The sequence below is a fragment of the Protopterus annectens genome, chromosome 6.part0 (assembly GCF_019279795.1).
Source record: "Protopterus annectens isolate FY-2018-M chromosome 6.part0, PAN1.0, whole genome shotgun sequence".
Taxonomy (NCBI): Eukaryota; Metazoa; Chordata; order Ceratodontiformes; family Protopteridae; genus Protopterus; species Protopterus annectens.
Window position 1 is genome coordinate 395,841,055 of NC_056737.1, and position 21,781 is coordinate 395,862,835.

The 21,781-nt window shown below is 37.8% G+C and overlaps 1 protein-coding gene across 1 annotated transcript in view; it reads right to left on the minus strand.

Moving 5' to 3' along the window:
- Window positions 1-21,781, minus strand: part of LOC122803845 (extracellular calcium-sensing receptor-like) — a 130,941-nt gene that overhangs the window by 98,906 nt on the left and 10,254 nt on the right. Inside the window, exons 2-3 of the mRNA XM_044073527.1 lie at window positions 9,392-10,228; window positions 2,051-2,278 (exon numbers count right to left, since the gene is read on the minus strand). Of these exons, the coding sequence (XP_043929462.1) occupies window positions 2,051-2,278; window positions 9,392-10,228 (1,065 nt within the window). The remainder of the gene's footprint in view (window positions 1-2,050; window positions 2,279-9,391; window positions 10,229-21,781) is intronic.

A 21,781-nucleotide genomic window follows, 5' to 3' on the forward strand; every position in this document is an offset into this window, starting at 1 on the left:
TTAAAGTTAAATTAACAGAAAAGTAAAGGTCTGCATAATATAAAAACAGTAGAATGTATTTATTTTCAATGAGTGAAATTACAGCACTGTGTGTGAAGTTTGGAAAAAAATAAGATTACTGAGGAACTATGAGATGAGCTAATATGTAAAATTAAAAGCATTAATGTATTATAGAAAATTTTAAGTTATTGTTTTGGAATAAGGTGTATTCTATCATATTAGTAAATGTTATTATATAGGAATTATGTATCTATAACCAGTAGGCCGCGGTGGTGCAGTGGTTAGCGTTGTCGCCTCACAGCAAGAGGTTCTCCAGTTCGATTCTCAGCTGGAGTGCCTTCTGTGTGGAGTCTGCATGTCCTCCCATGACTGAGTGACATTTAAAGACATGCAGGTAGGTGCGTACGTGCATGGGTGTGCCTTTGTTGAAGGTTGGGTGTCGGGCTGGCACCTTAACACCATAAAAATCTACTGCCAATCATAAGTGGACCGGTGTTTCACTGTGGCGACCCCTAATTGGGAAAAGCTGAAAGACATTACTATGTATCTGTAACCAGCATCAATGTAATCAGATTCTGGATAGCTGCAGCTCACATGCTAGCTGTATGGTTGTACTACCATGCCTTCCTTTTCCTTGTACACAATGTAATATGCTGTTTACAGGTTTGTGACTGATGTACCATGCCATGGATGTCCATCTAGATACCAGCTGTACACCTGGAATCCTCCAGGTATGCAAATGGGTATGTCCCTATTTCATAGCATACAGAGGGATCCAAGAAACTTTTATGAATGGCATATGGTATGGAATGTGAGATTTACTCTATACTAGCCCTACACAATTACACACAATGTTTTAATAGCATCCATGAGTAATAAATGTAGTAAAGAGAAATGTTAGGCTTATACTCTCCTAGCTGCCTTTCTTGTGAGCAACACCATCAGTTTGGTACAATGTGACCACATTTCACAGTTCATTGTTGATTATGATGTCATTCTACTCATTGCAACAATAATTTTACATCATTGTTTTCTTTCACATGTATGACCGCTGCGGTGGTGCAGCGGTTAGCGTTGTCGCCTCACAGCAAGAGGTTCTCCTGTTTGATTCTCGGCTGGAGTGCTTTCTGTGTGGAGTCTGCATGTCCTCCCCATGGTCGAGTGATGCTTAAAGACATGCAGGTAGGTGCGTGCATAAATGGTTGTGCCTTCTTTGAAGGTTGGGCGTCAGGCTATCACCTCGGCACTTTAAAAATTCACTGCTAATCATTAGCGGACTGGAGTTCCACTGTGGCGACCCCTAACTGGGAAAAGCCAAAAGACATTAGTTTTAGTTTTCTTTCACATGTATAATTCACCTGATAAGACTGAAATAGATACTGTCTTCTAGTTTTCAAGATTTCAGAGCATTTTAACTTGCTTGTATTCTCCAAATCATCACCTAAACTTTGCCTCTGATTTTAAACACTTCCCAAATAAAGAAAACCCATCCTTTTTTATTAATCTTAGAAGAATGCACTATTCACTGGTGCTGGATATTATTTCCTTTTTTTCTTTACTTCACCTTACTCTCTCTCCCTCCCTCTCTCTCTCTCTATATATATATATATATAAATATAAAATGCTTGTCGATCAAATGAACTGTCAACCAAATAAACTGTCGACCATGTCAGGTAGACCTATATATATATATATATATATATATATATATATATATATATATATATATATATATATATATATATATATTTCACCCACATATGCGCTTGTATTATCCCTAAATGTTTAATGTATATACAGGATATAGAACTTAAATATTGGTACTCACTAATGTTAAAATATTAATTCTTATATCAATTTAATTTCCAATTTATTGTTTTGGGATTTCATTGTTTTTCCTTCTGGACAATGAGTAAAATAGACTCATTGGATTAATCTTCTTTACTACTTAACAAATTAATCAATAAACAAAATGTAAATTAAACACCAACTAATTTTGATGACAAAATAACTACTATATCAATAAAATGCTTCAAATGCTAAGTCTTACCTGCTTATTTCCATTATTCCAAAGAATAGAATCCACATCTATTATTAGTTCCTCACCATTATCTGCACTTAGTTTGAAATGGCCAATCTCTAAATATCGAAAAGAATCATCTGATGTGGGCTGCCAGTTTATAATGCTATATAATGCTGGTGGGTCACCATACATGTCAAAGAATACTTCCTCTTCATTTTTGTTCCTAAAATGAATATTTTTTAGGTAGTGAAGAAGCTGCATTAAAAAATGTACAAAGTACACCAGTTTATTGCTTTTTGCAGCATCACTGTACATACTGCAGCAGTTATAAATTAACTACACTTTAAAGGGAAGTAGTTAACTAAATGATTCTGAATTTCTTTTGAACACAGGGGTCTGAGTTCCATAACAGTACCTAAATATTTTAACAGGTAGCTGTGACGTTTTTGAATAAGTCTGACATTGCTGTGTAAGCCAGACTGTAACAGAACTGTGAGCTACGTTTGATCCTTAAATTATAAACCCTGTAGGATGTACAGCAATTATACATAAGGTAGGAAATGTGTAGCGGATATGTGAAATACAAACTGTAATTATTCAACCCTGTGATAATAAGGTTTGTGATTATTAGTTATTCCGAAAGCTAAAAACCTGTAAAGTGCAATCAGCAAATTCTTTATGGAGATAGCTAACCAAGAGCTGGAATGAGAAACTCTGCTTAAATACATCCATGATTTCTCTTTGTGAGGCAAGATATCTGAATGAGCGATAGAGTAAAGAATCAAAGGAGGAATTATCCTGGAACTTGTTCAGATCTGCGAGTTATTTTATTTATTTTTATTTATTTTTATTTATTTTACATTTGTTGACCGGGAGTGTCTGACTGAGCTAAAGCCCTTTTTCAGCAGAGGCCCAGGGAGAAATGCTCCATCATATGCCAAAAAAATCTATACATGCCAGTAAAGAATATACTAGAATTTACAAGTTATAAACAGATGTTGACAAAAAACATAGTAAATACAATAAACGGATGTGCAACAGAAAAAATATAGTAAGTAAATAATTTGTATGTTAAATATATAAGCTAATCTCAGGTTCAGTAAGCACTATATAGCAATAGTTTGGAGGGTTGCATAAGAAAATTAGCTAATCTGTGGTTCAGTAGGCTAAGTATGAGGAAGAATTAAAAGGTTTCATAATAAAACATAAGATGCAAGTTTTTCAAGGCTCAAGTTGTGAATGCTGATTTTTATGAGATTAAGTGAAAGAGTAGTGCATGGGTAGGTGGAGGTCAGGGAGTATGCATACATTGGCAGATCCAGTCTTTTTAAGGTAGTATTTGGTGGCTAATTTGAATAGTGTGGGAAGGGTTAGGTTCTTTATTTTGAGTGGAAGTTTGTTCCATGCAATAGAGGGGTGGTAGCTATATAAGTTGCATACTGTCCTGGATTTTGGTTTGTGGACATTTAATAGGTCTTGGGAAGCACTTTGGAGATGTCTAGTAGGGGAATAGCAGGAGATGAGGGGTGATAGACTTGGGCAAAATTCAGGCTGATATAGAATGGAGTGTATGATCTGGAGCTGAGATTGTAGCAACATATGAGGTAGTTCGAGCCAGTTCAGGTGTTTTAAGGAGAGACAGTGGTGGGATTTATATGGTTGTTGTGTTACAAATCGAGCAATCTTATGGTAGGTTGATTCTAATTTGGTTAGTAGGGTAGCGTTCAAATTTGTCAGTATTTGGGAACAATATGTAGGCAGGGTAGAAGGTAGACTTGAATAAGAGAGATTCTAGCTTCAGGGGTGAGGTATTTTTTGTTTCTATACAAGAGACCAAGCTTTTGGGGTTTTTTTGATACAATATTTAATGTGTTGATCAAATTTTAGTTGGTCATCAATCGTAATGCCAGGTAATTTTCTGCTAGTTTCAACTGCTATATGAGTATTGTTTAGGGAGGTAGAAGGAAGATTTGATATGGTTAGCAGATTTAGGCAGGAAGAGTAGCAATTTTGTTTTTTTGGGGTTGAGGATGAGATGGTCATTAGCCATGTCTCAACAGCACTGAAGGATGCTTGCATAGTTGATAGGAGTTCAGAGGGTGAGTCAGCAATGGTGATGACTGTGGAGTCATCAGCATATTGTACGAGGGTAAACTGAGAACAAGAGGTATGAAGTGAGTTAGTGAAAACATTAAAGACCAGAGGCCCAAGAACAGATAATTGGGGGACACCCATTTTAACTGATAGAGGGTTGGATAGCACAGACTCCCATCTTACTGATTGCTGCCTTTCAGTGAGATAGCTAGAGAACCATGTGACTGCATCAGGGGGAGAAGTTTAGGTCTGTAAGTTTTTTTTAGTAGCAGAGTGTGGGAGGCAGTGTCAAAAGCCTTTGAGAGGTCAAGGAATAGGCAGGATATGAGTTTATGGTTGTCTTTGGCTAGAGTTATAGTGTTGAGAAAGAATAGTAGAGCTGTGGTTTTGCTGTGCTTGGGGCAGAAGCCGTGCTGTGTGGGGGTGAGTAGATTTTCCTGTAAGATAATGCTTAACTTGCTTGTGTATAAATTTCTCTAGGACTTTAGAGAGTGGGGAGAGGATAGCGATAGGTCTGAAGTTAGAAATTTCTGTGGAGTTACCTCCTTTATGTATAGGAAGAGTGTAAAACTGTTTCCAGATAGATGGGACTTTGGACTCAGAGATGGAGTGATTGATTAGGATAGATATAGGCATAGCAATGGAGTGTGCAGCAATCTGAAGGAAAATATGAAGGGATAGTGTCAGCAGATACAGAGCAGGATTTGAGCTTAGAGAATAAAGTTTTGATATAGTTAGTGGAAACAGGCTTGAGAGAGAAGGAGTTAACTGAGTTAGTGGTTGAAGGGGGTACAGGGGGGTTTGAATGATTGTTGTTTGAGGGGTTAGGGTTAAAAAGTTTGGAAAATGATTCGATAAAGTAGGTGTTGAAAGTGTTGGCTGTCACTGCAGGTGACCTGTCAGGACATGGGTTTAGTGAAGTTGGGTTTCCAGGATATAGTATCTGGTTGATAGCATTCCAGAGTTTTTTTGGGTCAGCTTTTAAAGTTTTATGTGGATTATAGTAGAAATCTTTTTTGTCTTTGTTGATGAGTTTTTTAGTTAGATTTCTAAGTTCTTTGTACTTTTGCAGGTCAGTTGGAAGTTTAGATTGTATCCGTATTTTCCAAGCCCTATCTCTTTTTTTATGTAGGTATGGGTGGTTTAAGATAATCAAGGTGATATGTTAGCTTTCACCCAAACTTTTTTGGGTGGGAATAGGAAATTCAAAATATTAAGGAAGGTTGAGTTGAAGGCAATAACTGCATCATCCAGTGGGAGCTGAGCAAGGAAATTCCATTTTATGCTAGAGAGAGGGGTTCTAAATATAATCTAGGTTAAAGCTGGAAAGTTTACAGCAGGTGATAAACTGGTGTGGTTTAGGGGGATGGGTGGTATATCTGAGCACTTTTATAGGTGAGTGATCAATCAAGGAGTCAGATACAGTTTCAGGGTTATGATATTTGCTAGGATTTTATACAAATATCCAATCTATCAGGGAGCTTTGAGAATGGGAGTAATTAGAATGGGTACGTTTAGTGATTAGTTGAGTAAATTGATAGAGATTTATGTGTTGTGGTCAGTTTAGGTTGTTGAGGTTCAGCCAATTAATGTTGATGTCCCCAAGAAGGATAGTTTCATTGGGGAAGTTTAGAAAGTGGTAAGAGAGTATATTTTCCAGTAGGGGAATGTTGTCCCCTGGTGGAATGCATATGGCTACTACTGTGATGGTGGTATAGTCATTGAGTTTAAGGTTTGCTACTAGTAATTCAGCAGGTGCAAAGAAGGGGATGGATTGCTTGGGATGGGAGAGAGTGAGGTTATTTGAGGTTATTTGAGTAAACTATGGCAACACCACCTCCTTTTTTATTTAGGCGGTCTTGGCGAAGTATGTTGTATCTAGGAGGGAGGATGTGTTTTCTGCCCTTACATGTGTGTGTGTGTGTGTGTGTGTGTGTGTGTGTGTGTGTGTGTGTGTGTGTGTGTGTGTGTGTAAATCTGTGTAAATGTAAGTGTTTATGTGTAGTATCATTACAATGGGTAAATGGGCACTGCAAGGCAATGAAACCCAGACAGATTGGTGAGAAGTGAACATAAGAAGGTAGGCCAAAGCCTCTGCTTTGCAGAATGTTAAGTAAGTGTGAACCCTGATCTCGGATATGGATGGTGTTAACCAATACTCAGGACAATGATGCATATTGTTGAAGCAAAGCTGCATTTGGTAGATTGTTTGGTCTCCTACCTTCCTGGCAGTCTTGACTATCACAGGTCATTTCTCATGTAGTCCATCTATTTCTTGACTGGATGACCTCATTTCATCTTACATTCTTCCTCTCTCCTTTACCAATTTATCTTCTGGTTTTCAGCACATGTGCAAGACACCATAATCTGTCTCCTTAATCTTATTTGCAGGCGAAGCTACTTTGACTTCAATTCTGGTACCTTCATTTCTTTATCTATCCCTCTGTGTGCATCCTACTGCCCAGCTCAGGTACTTCATCTTCATCATCTCAAGCATCTTCAACTGCTCTGTCTTCACTGCCAAGGTTTCGGTGCCATACAAATGAATTAGCCACACCATTGTTTCTTACAACTTTCTTTTCAGCCTCTTTGACACTTTTCTGTTGAACACCATCCAGATACTTTGTCCCAGTTAGCTGCAGCAACTATGATTTTAGCTTTGACCTCCTCATTCAGCTTCCCTTTCTCCTCAAATAGATCTCCCAGATTCTTGAAGCTATTAACCTGTTCCACTATTTTCCCTTCGGTTTCAGATTTACAGCTTCATCAGAGTACCCATATTTCCTACCATGACCACTGTCTTGTCTGTACTCAGCTTCATCCCATGTACTTTCAGTTGTGCATTCAGTTTTGCATTATAATCCCTTATCATTTGCTAAAGTTCTTGTTCATAGTCTGCTTGTAGTGTCACATCATCTGCAAATAGCAGTTTGTGGATCTTCCCTCTTTGTGGGTAAGATTGCAACAGATGCACTCTCTTGATGAAAAAAGAGACAGAGGGTGGATGTAATAGAAACACTGAAGTTTCTTAGCAGTACTCACAAATCCATGTATGTTCCTCTCTTAAAAACAAACAAGAAAACAGGTGTATGACAACAAAACTTCAGAATATGAAAGTGGAAGAAAGAAGACTTAAAAAAAATGTTGAGGTATTTTATCACGGAAAGGGTAGTGGGTGATATAACCATCTTCCTCAAGAGGTACTACAATCAAAAATTGCGATAGAATCAAAGAATGTGTGGGAATGACATAATGAAATGGTTGAGTTGGGTGGTAGCAAAGAAAATAAGCTTTTAGCTGAGTAGGGTCGGTGCTTACTCACAAGGTAACGAAATAGGTAGACTAGGTAGATTTATCATCAAACTCTGCATTTCATTGTTAAATAGTGTCTGTTCTTTAGACCTTTTTCCTTGCCAAGATGTTTCCACTTTTCCTAGTTGCAATTTTACAGAAAATATCTCAGCTTAGCTGATATTTCAATACCAGCAGCATATGCCATCCCACATGTAACAGTTTTTAAATCGATATTGTGCAATAAAACATCTTTCATTTCAAGACTCAATTCCTTACAGCAAATATTTCTGTTTCTCTTTTCTCCCAGGTCTCCATGAATTGGCTTGTCTTCCTTCATCCAATTTGACCATTAGTTCCAGGTTAATGGACAAGAGCCAGATGGCCTAATCATTCATGCCTGGGAATCCTGATCAACCCCCTATGCTCCAGTGAGAATCAGGTGGTGAGAAGAGGGTTAGCTTGCTGGTCCTGTGGAGTGCTTTGACATCTATCTCAAGGAACACTCCTCCCCCTTCAGCAGCTCATCCAAGTTTGTGATAACTGTGTCCCAAGGGGAAGCATGCTAAATTCCCTCTGCTACATATTGGAGATGTTCTACTAACAGCATGAGCTTAGCAGGCTCGATCTCCACTAGGCCTGTCCTCAGGTTAGTTCTTCATTTTCATAGGTTCATAGGTTCATAGATTAACACTAGGTTAACTGCCCTTGTGGGCCATTTAAACATAGTGAATTACCCCATGTGAGAATCAAACCCTGCACCTTGTGTCTGTAAGGTAAACACCTTAACCATTATGCCAACCTCCCAGATTTACCACTAAAAGAATGGCTCTATGAAAACTAAAAAAGTTCTCTGCCAAGCATTATTGCATTCATTTTACATTGTCTTCTTATTTTCCTTTCATATTTCATTTATTATTATACCATAACATTAGCCCTAACCTCTAGGAAGCAAAAACAACTACAGACACAATTATTTAATTATTTATTTATTCCATTTGTTAACCAGGAAAGTCTACTGGGCCTAGATGAGCCCATTTTCAGTAGAGTCCCAGGGATAAAAGCTGCACATAACATTAATAGTACATACAAGAAAAAGCACAATAGACAGTGTATACACAGTCTCAGTGCATGGAAATAAATATTAAACACAATGGTATGCGTTATTTACAAACATTACACATCAGCACTGTGTGCAATTGGATCATTGAAGATGGAGTCAAGAGAGCTCATAAGTAGTGATATTGTAGAGGGTTATAGTAGTGAATCAGGTTTTAGGAGGGCTATTTTGGCACTTAATTTTAAACTGCTTACTGTGAGGTGTTGAGTCATTTTCTTGCAAGTTACAAATTACTTGATTTTCAGTGAAAGGGAACCAAACTCTACAGCTATTTTTCTGTATTAAAATGATGAGTTTTTTGTTGTTTCAGATGAACATTACATTAAAGTGCAGTGATTCTGAAATCAGTTATTTAATTGGATTAATACCCTCCTGAAATAAAAAGATTAGTGTCTAGTCATGTGACTGATTAACCAGTTGTCCATGTGGCCTTCAGTAATTTGTTGTTGGACTGGAAAGAATAAAAAAGAAAGACGTCATCAGTTATTTTAATATTAGATATTCATGGTTTACCTTATTTATATTCTCTCTTCCTAATACTTTGGGCTATGCACAATTTTGGCTTCATTTCTATGATATTCGTCCACCTTGTCTAAGTGATAGTGATACAATCTCTGCAATGTGACAAAGTACTCCACATAAGGCATAAAGTATACTATGGGATCACATCAAAGATATGCAGTGTCAGGAGGTTGTTTACATGTGCAAGCTACAGGAACATTTACAGATATCAACAGAATTGGTCTTTATATATTATCTTTAATAACTATCAGAAATCTAAACAAATAATTGTCAGCGACATCTGTACATGCACTTTACTGAACACATACATCAAGTCCAAATCCTAGTAAATATCTGTTTACCTGCCATGGTTTAAAGTTGTTGACTGTAATACAAGTGCCATTACTAAATGGTCCTTCTCCAAGTCTGCAGATATTCATGGCGTGCAAGGCATGAGCAACTGCATATACAGCATTGTACACATTGTATGTGAATCTTAACTCATCAAGGTCAAAAAAGTTTCTTTTAATCTCTTGCAACGTCTCATTTCCTGAGCAGGCGTTTGTTGTTTGCGCTTTATAGCTGCTATTTTTATTCACTAGAAGAAAATGTAAGCTGCAGTCAAATGCCAATTCCCAGAAAATGTTCAGAAATATGTCTTCTGGATTTCTACGAGGAGTAAGACCATAAATAAAGTCTTTAAATCCTAACATGTTTCCTCTTCGGATCATAAAACCAAGAGTCCCTTGAAGAGTTACCAAAAATTCTTTGTTGGAAAATATTGGAGAGTTTGCCCAGGAATCACTGGCAATCCAAACCTTTCCGGTCATGTTATTTCTTACATTCACTTCCATAATGGGATATACACTGAAGTCTGCAGCATAGATCACTATCACATTTGCAGAAGACTTCCTAATTATTTCGCTTACATATATAGTTTTCTTTTCAGAGTACACTGTGGGTATAGTTTCAAAGAATGCAATGCAGGTGCCTGCTTTGGTAAGTTCATCCTTTACTAACTGACTGCCATGCAACCCATAGTCACTGTCCTCTGCCAGTATCCCAACCCATGTCCAGCCAAAGTATATCACCAGGTGGGCTAATCCAACTGACTGAAATAGGTCACTTGGGACTGTTCGGAGAAAAGACGGGAACTGACTTTTGTCACTAAGTGCCACTACGGATGCAGAGTAACTAATCTGGAAATGGAAACAAATGTAAGTCTTTTAATAAATGAATACATTTGTTGGATATGTGCAACTGTCCTTATGGTTGAATAAGAATTTTATGTGAGTGTGTGTGGGGGTGTGCATGTGTAAATATTTACAATTTAATTCAATTAAAAAAGCTTTATATTATGGTCTCATAATAGAAAAATTTGCCATTTTTGGAATACTACTTGTCTCCATCGTGTTTAAATAATTTGCTTAGGCTTTATCATTTTCCTTCTTATATGTTTGAATATTTACTTAGAAAACAATGATTATTTTCTTACTGCTACAATCAAAATTTTGTCCATAAAGTGTCTGCATGACAAAATATCTGTGAGAGGGGACTTCTGGTTATGGCACCTTATTAGAAAGCCACATAGTGCTCATCCTGATATGATACATTTGGAATTGCTATGAAGAGGTTTTTCATCTGTAAATAACGAATAAAGAAGGAAGACAGTTTCACAGTCCCAGTGCCAATGTCTACAAAAGGAGGAAAAACTATCTGCTAAGAAACCAGAAGGAATACTGTTTGCTGACAAACTGAATAGTAAAGAGGGGGAAAACAAAATGGCCGAATTGACACAATCCCTTGATCTAAGCAAAGAAGTGGGAGTACTGAGTGAAAAGATAGACAAACTGTATTCAAAAGTGCTAAGGACTGGTGATATATTTTTGAACTATATGAAAAAATGACAAGAGAATAGATGTTGTAGAGGCTGCTTTAAAGAATCAATCTGATGAAATAGTAGCACTGAAGATGGGGGAAAAAGAACTACAAGAGAAATTAGAGGACTTAGAAGCAATAAAAGAGGAGGTTGTACTGATGCTTCAAGAACTGCAAGATTGAGAAAGGAGAGAAAACCTTCAGTTCACTAATACACTGGATGGACTAGAAAGAAAGGCCTGTGTGAAGTATATAACAAAATTGTTATGCAACTCTACTGGGCTATCCAAGGATGAAATTCTGCTGGATTCAGCGCATCACGTTTATCTCCTAGCAAAACTGGGTCAGAGATTCACTAGAGTCATATTGATTAAAGTGCAAAATTTTCAACTGAAAGTGCAATGTCATAAAGGTAAAATCCCCATAGCTGGCGAACAAAGGGTTTCTTTGACCACGATTTTTCATTTGGCACAAGGCTAAGAAGAAACCTTTTCAGCGCACATTTTAAAATCATCAGCCAGCTGAATTTATGCTTTGAACTGGTTTGCCCAATTATATTAAGGTTGTTTTCTCTTCATGGCCTATATGATAACAAGAAAAAGACTGGATTTTGCAATATATTTGCAAAGATAAATAAGAAATAACAATGTTACAAGAAACACAGCTTAATTAAAAAGAAAATGAGTTTCGTTTTATGGTCACAATGCCTTGGCTTCTATGCATAGGTAAGAGAGAGGAGGAAGGAAGGAAGGAAGGAGTAATTATCCTAATAAAAAGAGAATCAGCACATAGAAATAGAAGATAGGAAGGCTGACAAATGAGATAAGTTTTACTACCAGGTAACTGAGGATTACTTTGGGGAATGCTTATCACTCACCAAAAAGATCCAGAGAAGATAAGCAATTTATTTTTAATGAGATTGTGAGCTTTCATCAAGGCATATTATTAATGGGTGGGGTTTGGAATGTGGTGGCAAGTAGAGCTGATGTCAGTGGGGGTCCTAGGAATGAGTAGTAACCATTACTGGTAGATGTTTAAAACAGTTGTCATCTTTTTGGCTGGGAAGATGTGTGAATTAGGGGATAACACGAGAGGGCATATACATTTTTTTGCACAAAAGTGCTGGCACTGCTTCAGATTTTACAGGTTCTACATCTTAAGTGAGCACGAATAGTCAGTCAGGTGAGTCTTTCTGATCATGCCCTGTACAGCGCTAGGTAGAAATCCTGGGGAGGATGCTAGTGAGTAGACACTGGAGGGTGGGAAGTGTCCGGCAGAATCATAAACCCAAGCATCACAAGCTTTAAATACAACTAGGCAGATATTTGAAAGATGTGTTAGCAAATGAAAATAATGTATTGTTGAGGTGGGACATATTTAAAAATAAAGTGAAGGCATTCATGGAAGATCAAGAAAAAAGGAACCGGGTACAAAGTTGTCAAACCCAGAAATATCGTACAAGCAGTATTGTTGAGTTGTAGCTAAAAGACCTGAAAAATGAAGAGCAGACAAAACTAGAAAAGTCAGAGAAGTAGAAAGGGAGTTTAGATTATGAAGATTTTAAGGGGACAAGCAGCCATTAAACAAAGATACATCTACTACATGCCTATGTTACAAAAATACTGGCTAAATTAAGGCAGGCAAAAGCTCCAAGAGGCATAAGAGACCATTAAAAAGGACAGTTAATAACAGACCCAAATCTAATAGGTAGTTTATTTAAACTATACTATGAGGAGCCGTAGAGAAAACAAGAGTTGGGATATAGATGTATATTTCAAGAACTTAATCTAAGAAGACTGAGTATTGAGATAAAAGTATGCTGTTGCAACCAATCATCAAGCAATAAACACAAAAGCAAGTAAAAGCCCAAACAGTAGGGGAGTCACCTGAATGGGATGGAGTGAAGTACAGCAGCCAGGTAATCAAGACCTAATAAATAGCAGAAATATATTGTTTAATATAATTTTATAAGGGAAGAAAATTCATGAGTCCTGGAAAGAAACAGTAATATCAATTGTACCAAAAGAAGGGAAACATCTCACTAACCTGGCTCATATAGGCCAATTGCAGTTCTAGGTCATGGTTATAAAGCCTTTGCTTTTGTTATAGCAATCAGGTTGGCAAAGGTGCTTTCCAGGATAATTAACTGGGATCAATGTGGCTTTCTCATAGAATGGCAATCATTCAGAAGAATAACTCACTCTGTATCAGATCTAAGGGAGTATACTTTATCACCACTGCAACTATATTAACTGCATTCATTTCACACTATATACAAATTTAAATGTTCATAAAACGTCCCACAGACCCAGATGTGAGCTATCCTGACACTTCTATAAAATCAGCAAGTCATCAAGAAACTAACCTTGTGAGTCTTCTTTACTGCCATTATTCCCCAATATGTGAAGTCTCCCTAATGGACTTTGCCAAGGTCTGGCAATGGCAACAGCAGATAGCAGCAGTAAGCAGGAGCAGCCTACCTAATGCTTCCATATCATCTGCACTGCTCAACAGTTTCAACAGAGCCGTATCAGTCAGCTCTGCCATGGACTCTCTACCAACCCTTTGGTTGCGGTGACAATTTCTGGAGAAGTTTCTCAGCTGTACTCATCATACACACTTGGACAGGAGAGCTTCAGATGACCCTCTAATAATTCGCTATTCAGTGCAGGCACAGTTTTTCCTTGACTAGTTTTGGGTAAGCACTAGCTGGCAGCAACTGGCAAAAAGGAGCTACCTACCACACCCACCAAAGGTAGAAGTTTTAGGCAGTAAAACACACCTTGATTCTTTCTTTCAAAGAGTCAACTTTAATAAATGGTCCATATTTTGCCAAGAAAGTAATCGACAGAAGATTGCAACATGGCAAAACATGCAGTAAATAAAATGTTCAGTTCATTTTTGCAGCATTTACAGGCATAACTAAGCACATGTGTGCAATATTCTATGCACAGCTAAAGTTTTTTTAGAACTGCTTATTTTACAAATGTTCTGATAAAAATTAAAAGCCTTTTGCACAAACCGTATCGTTCACCAAACAACTACTCCAACATAAGTTCAAAGTAAAATACTGCCCTTGATAAAAAAAATAGATGATAATCAGAATCACTTATGACAAAGGTGTATCCAAAACCTCCGCTACTAGACCTTACACTAGCATCAGATGGATCTTCTACCAAACTCCTGCCCCACAGCTGATTGCCCTGGCTTCAACCAGTCTGTCTCCATCACAAACAAGTCCTGGAACACTATCTGTCTAGACTCCTCCAGACTTCCAAATGACTTCACATATCCTAAACCCACCTTTTCCTTAAGTACAAGTAGGGGAGCAATAATTCTCTCAGCTGAAACTCTTAAATTAGAAACACTGGCAATTATTGTGCTGATAAGGGCTCGATCTGAGGAAATCTGTACTAATAAGTATGGTCAGAACAATAATAAAACAAAAACAGAACATGTAGTCCCTAGTTCTCAAACAAACATAAAAGTCAAAGAGTCTTGTTTCCGAATTGAAGCATTTATTAAATCATTCTGTTTGACAGCATCACTTTTGACAGAGGAGAACTGTTATTGCACATTTAGATGTTTCTCTTACTCATATACAATTGAAATCTATTCAGTGAGGTACTCATTAGAATAGTCACAAAAGGAGTGTATTCTGACAGGGTGAAGAAGGGAGAGGGACTGGCCAATGAGATGCCAGACAGGAGTGGTCTTTACCAAGAACTGATAGATTCTGGGTTTTTAGAAAATTGACCAATGGGGTTTGTACTCTAGCTTAGTCAGCATAATGAGATAAGCAAATGAGGTGTGAAATACTGAAGCATAATAGGGCCATGAGAATATGAAGAGTGGCCACTGGACAGAGTAGGAGAAGATGATGGTGATTGGCTGGGGGTAGCCTGAGGGAAGCCGAGATTGGTGTAAGAAAGTGTGCTGGGCCGAATGGCATAGGGGAAGAATGGTGAATAAACAACTATCAGAAAAAACTTACACTTGAATATCTTAAAAATGTATAACATTCAAACCTCAGTATCCAACATTCCATTTAACCCTCTGTTTAGAGCCATAGGAGAATACTGCCTCAAAATCAGTCTCGCCAAGCAAACTGTGCTAGGTTTTTCCTTCATCATCCCAGTTTCACACTTTAGACCTGAAACTTCATGTCAAACTTTATACATGAAGCTTTAGACTCAGACATGAAACTTGCAATTAAATTAAAGTAAATAAATTGCTTTCATGAAAAGTGTATAAACGAGCACAACAATGATAAAAAGATGATAAGGAGATTAACTATGAGTAATCAAGGCAGCAGCCACATGGGGTTGTAGCTATAGATGCTTTGAGTAAAGATATAGAAAGTCCATAAAACTAAACCCCAACAAACATAAATATTGTAGATGGTTACATCCCACCAGGCAATAACACTACTATAACAGAAAACCTTCTAGACTGGTTTTCAAACTCTCTCCCACAACAAATTATACTATTTATTTATTACTTATTTATTTCCAGTTTGATTACCGGGGAGTTCCAAAGGTCCCAGAGAGCCCATTTTCAGTAGAGGCCTGGGGAGAAAAGCTCCATGAAACAGATTACAGTAAAGATAGCAGTCCAATAAAAATAAGGTACAACTACAAATACATATCAAATAATACAAAGTGTGAGCAATATTGCCCATAGTGGAAAAATATTGTGCAGATACATTTTAACAAATTCACACAGTTAAAGTCAAAGTCAAAAGCTATTTACAATATTTACAGAGTGTGAGAGAGCATGTGGGAATTAGCTATAGAAGGTTATAGCCAGCTATAAGGTGCTTAGGAACTCAGGAGGATACCCTCCCAGGGGCTTTTGTTAAAGAGTTTTAGGTAGGGAGAATGCAGTTACATTTCCATTTGGAGGAGAGGTAGGTGTAAAGCTGTGTTTTGAAGTTTTTTGTATTTGACATTGTCCTTAGTGCGGAAGGGAGAGAGTTCCATTTCTTACCCAAGGAGAAGGAGTGGAGAAGTTGTCCAGCAGGATGTTTAGGTTTGTGGATAGTAATCAAGTTTTGGTGTTCAGATCTAAGAGTTCTGTTTGGGGTGCATGGGGGAAGGATGCTGGTTAGAGCTGGGCATTTGGTTGGATTAAATATTAGTCTATGTGCTATAGTGAGCTGGAGGAAGTCCAGGTAATTTGTGAATTCTTACCAGTTGAGGGATTGGAGGGTAACACAGTGATGTATGGAATGTGTGGCTTTGGTGGCAAATTTAGAAATTTTGTTATAACAGCTTTCATGTTTGGAAGTGATGGAAGAGGATAGGTTAGTTAGTAGTGGGGCACCGTACAGAAGGGAGGGAAGGAGGTAAGAGGAGGCCAGAGTATGCCTGGTAGAAGTAGAGAGGAAGTGGTTGTTCCTGTATAGATACCTAGTTTTTGGTGGGTTTTCTTTATATGTTGCTGAATATGGATGTCGAGCTTGAGGTGTTCATCTACAGTTGCACCGAGTAGTTTGGCAAAGGGAACAACTTCGATCAGAGAGTTGTTTTGGCTAAGGACTTGGAAGGAATTTTTATCAACAGAGAAAATACTAGAAAGAGTTGTTCATTCCCAGCTAATTCAGTACCTCCAAAGTAACAACCTGCTATCTAAGGCACAGCATGGCTTTAGATCCTCCCATAGCATTACCACTGTACTACTGTCTTTCACTAAAACTGTCAACCACTACAGAAACAAAGGTATTTTCATATCTTCCATATTCTTAGACCTATCTAAAGCTTTTGACATGGTTATCCATGATATGCTTTTCAAAACTCTATCAACCCTAAACATCAGCCCCCTCTTCTATCTCATGGTTTAGAAGCTACTTATCAGACTGACAACAGGCTGTCCTATGGAAAAACCAATTGTCCCTTCTGTTACCAGTATCCTTAGGTGTCCCTCAAGGTTCCATCCTTGGCCCATTGCTTTTCTCTCTTTTTACCAACCAGTTCTCATCCTCCATACTCTCTGTCTCAGTAGTACAATATGCTGATGACACCACCCTTATATGTGCCGCTATCACAATAAAAGAACTGCATACCCTAACCCAAAATAACTTTACCTTAGCTGAAACATGGTATACTAACACCAAACTCATTCTTAATCCCCCCCCAAAAAATTATTATTATTGTTCAGCCCAGGTAGCCGCCACCCCCCCCCCCAGACAACAGCTTTTGCATCACTTCCACAGATAACATCCAGATCAGTCCAACCTCACACACTAAACTGCTAGGTGTAGAAATTGACAACAGCCTAAGATTTGACATCCACATAGCTCAAACCATCTAGAAAGTAAATAAAAAGCTTGGCCTCCTATACAGGAACAAACATTTTATCACTAGACATACCAAGGCCACAGTAGCAAGGACTCGTCTTTTGTCCATTTTCCTCTCTGCCTCCCCAGTCCTGACTAACCTCCCCCAGGCTGAGTTAAACAAAATGGAATCTTGCTACTACAAGATTGCCAAGTTTACTACTGAAGCCTCATACAGATCCCATCGCTGTCTCTCTTTAAAGCAGCTTAACTGGCTTGAGCTCCCTCAACTTCTGCTACTCAGTCAATTGTCAGTAGCACACAAGTTATACTATTTTCCTGACAAAAATCTCTGCTCTCCAGGATCTGATTCAACCCTATACTACTGCTAGACCATTAAGATCTACTAACCAGAACCTCATAAATGTCATCAAATATAAGAATTATGATGGTAAGTCTCTCTTTGGTTGCACTATTGCAAGAGAATGGAAGTTACTACCTACCCAGATAACTTCTATTAACTCTACTATACAGTTTAAAAAGCTATTGAAAACCCAGTATTCTAACAATTGGTTATGCTCCTGTTACTCCCCAGGATGACATCATGTGTAAAAATATAAAAATAAGAGTACTGGTAACTTATTCCATGCTCTCTGGTAAAACTGCTATTTAGATCATTCCTTAAAATATGTCATCATTGTAGTTATTTTAGTATAGGCCAAGGACCTATTTATCAGATAGTCAACAAACACTATCTGTGGTCAGTAGCAATTGCCAAAGCATGTTTTTATCCTAAAATTATAATGTTTGATTTTTGCCTCTACTGTACTGAACTTTTTATTGTTACCTTCATTATTTTTTTAATTTGTTTATTTTATTATATATATTTTTTTTATTTTGTGTTTAATTTTACTCATGTAATGTAACTTGGAGTTTTTCTCCCCGGGCCTCCACTGAAAAGGGACCTGTGTCCAGTCAGACTTTCCCGATTAACAAATGTAAAATAAAACAAAATAAAAATGTTATAGTTTGTTCCCAGTGGTTTTGCCTAAGCTTCTTCAGATCTGTCAAGAGTCAGTACGAGAAATATCAAAGGTAAACAGTAATCAGAAGATGAATATACAAATAATGAAAGATTGACTATACAAACAATGAAAGGGCACATAATTAGTCCCAGTGGTCTGTAGGATTCTAAACCTATTTGCCATTCAAGTTCCCTTTTCTCCAGGTAATGGTTGTTTAACTGGACCCACTGTAAGTTCCAGTAATTGCATTGTTGTGTGCCCTTTCATTATTACGATATCCCAGTATAAGTTTTTTCTGATAGTTGTTTATTCACCATTCTTCCCCTATGCCATTCAGCCCAGCACACTTTCTTACATCAATCTCGGCCTCCATCAGGCTACCCCCAGCCAGTCACCACTATCTTCTTCTACTCTATCCATTGGCCACTCTTCATATTCTCATGGCCTTATCATGCTTCAGTATTTTGCATCTCATTTGCTTATCTCATTATGCTGACTAAGCTAGAGTACATACCCCATTGGTCAGTTTTCTAAAAACCCAGAACCTATCAGTTCTTGCTAAAGGCTACTCCTACCTAGCTTCCCATTTACTTGTCCCTCTCCCTTCTTTGCCCTATCAGAATACACTCCTTTTGTGACTATTCTAATGAGTACCACACCGAATAGATTTCTTACTAATGTATATTAGTAAGAAAAACATCTGAATGTGCAATAACAGTGCTCATCTGTCAAAAGTGATGCAGTCAAATGGAATGATTTAATAAATGCTTCAATTCGGAAAGAATACTCTTTGACTTTTATTTTTGCTTGAGAACTAGGGACTACATACTCTGTTTTTGTTTTATTATTTTATTCTCACCTGAAACTCTGAAATGCTGGTTTAAGGGGAATCAGTCCTGATTAGTCTGATTTACTAATTTCTCCAAAATAATTTATTTATTTATTTTAGTTTGATGACTGGGGAGGTCCACTGTGCTCAGGAGCCTATTTTCAGTGGAGGCCGGGGAGAAAAGCTCCACATTACATAGTAAACATTAAGATACAACAGATTAAAATTAAGATTCAAAGATACAGATACATTAAGATACAACAGATTAAAATTAAGATTCAAAGATACGGATACATTATAAATCAGAGGCATGATGTACATTGGTTACATAGCATGTGAGTCATATGTTGACATGAGTGTTTCAATGGTTACATAGAATCTGAGTCTTGTTATGGCAGTATGGCAGAACAAGTACAAATGTTAGGGAGAGGAGAAAAAGGAAAGCAGACTATTTACAATATTTACATTATCTGTACAAGATAACACTGAAGAATGAGTAATATCCAGGGGGAGCTAAGTTGCTAGAAATAGAAGTAGTATGGAAATACAATTTAGAGTAGAGAGAGAAGAAGGCTAGGTGGGGAAAGTGCAATTGCACTTCCTATTAGAGAAAAAGTAGGAATGGAGTTGGGTTTTGAAGTTGTCAAAGTTTTCTGTGGTTCGTAATGAAGGAAGGAGAGAATTACATTTTTTGACTAAGGAAAAGGACAGGAGGTGCTGTCCTGCAGGGCGGTCTGGTTTGTAGACAGTGATTAGGTTTAGGTGAGAAAGTGATTAGGTTTAGGTGAGCAGATCTAAGTGGCCTGTTAGGGGTGTATGGTTGTAGGATGTTGGATAGTACAGGACATTTAGTAGGGTTAAATAATAGCCTATGGGCAGTAGTAAGTTGGAGATAGTCTAGATGGTTGGGAAGTTCTAGCCAGTTTAGTAAGTGGAGGGCAGAGCAATGGTATGAGGAGTATTTGGCTTTGATGGCAAATTTTGAAATTTTATTATAACAACTTTCCATTTAGGAAGAGATGGAGGCAGATAAGTTAGTAAGTAGAGGAGCACCATACATTAGTGAGGGAAGAAGGTAGGTAGTGGCGACCGTTTGTCTAGTAGAAGGAGAGAGATAGTGGATGTTTCTGTATAGCAGGCCAAGTTTTTGATGTGTTTTCTTGATGTTTAGTTGAATATGGGTGTCAAATTTTAGGTGTTCATCTATAGTAACCTCAAGTGGTTTGGCGTAGATGGTTGAATTGTTATGGTTTCTAATTTGGAAAGACGTTTTATCAAGAGGGGAGGATTTTGAGGGAGTGAAAAGTAGTATTTTGGATTTGTTAGCATTTAGAGATAGGTGGTTTTGTAGCATCCAGTTCTCAGTGGTGGAGAAGGCAGTTTGAGTGTATGATTGAAGTTCCAGGAGGTTGGTGGCACAGCAGATTAAAGTGGAGTCATCTGCGTATTGTACGATTTTAGTATTTGGGATGGCAGAATGGAAATCACTGATAAAGATATTAAACAGCATTGGGCCAAGAATGGATCCTTGGGGAACTCCAGTAGGGTTGGAAAGGAAGTTTGAGGTGCCTTTCCTCCATTTTACAGCTTGAGATCTGTCAGATAGGTAACTTGAGAACCAGGATAGGGTACTGTGAGAGAGGTTAAGGTAAGCAAGGTGGCCTAGGCGATGAGTATGGGAGATTGTATCGAAGGCCTTGGAGAGATCTAATAGAACTGTAGAAACTATTTTTCCAGAGTCAGAAGCATGGTGAAATATATCTAGGAATGAGACAAGAGCAGTTATAGTGCTATGGCCAGTACGGAAACCATGTTGGGTTTGAGAGATAAGGTGTTTTTTGGTTAGGAAGGGCATTAGTTGGATGTGAATGCATTTTTCCAATATTTTTGATATTGGGGAGAGAATGGCAATGGGGCGAAAGTTTGAGGTATTATTATTATTTTTACCACCTTTGTGGAGAGGATGTATAAAGGCAGCACACCACAGCTTGGGGGCATAAGATTCCTGTATGGATCTGTTGATTAGGATGCTAATGGGGAGGGTGATTCCATCTGCAGCAATTTTTAAGAAGTTAGATGGAATGTTATCTAGGGAATGGGAGCATGGTTTTAGTTTGGTGAGAAGTTTTTTTTTTTTTATGTAGGAAGTAGAAATTGTTTTAAGTTCAAAAGTAGGGGGAGACTTGGGTTTAGAGGCTGGGGTAGAGTGACTAACATGTGTGGGTGGGTTATTTGGGAAGGACTTAGTTCAGCTATAGAGTTAGTAAAGAAGGAGTTGAATAGAGTGGCAATTTCTGGATCAGACTTAGTAGTGTCAGGGCAAGGGTTGTTTTTGGTGCCTGGGTTGAGAAGTGAGTTAATGGAGTTCTAGAATTGTTTGAGGTTTTTGGTGTGGTTGGCTTGGAGTTTCATATAGTGGGATTGTTTGTCTTTGATTATATGTCTTTTAGTAAGGTTGCGGAGTTGCTTATATTTAAGAAGGTTTTCAGGATGTTTATTGTGCTGAGAAAGTTTCCAGCATTTATCGCTTTGTTGCATAAGTTTTTTTGTTTCCTTAGTTAACCATGGGGTGGAGTTGAGTTTGGCTCTTATAGTTCGTGGTGGAGCTTGGGAATTGAGTACATTTAGAAAAGTTGAGTTAAAGTAATCAACAGCGTTGTCTAGAGGAAGTGTTTTTAGATTGTTCCAGTTAGTTTGTTTGATGGTGTTAGAGAAAGATATAGGGTTGAAGTTTGTAAGGTTA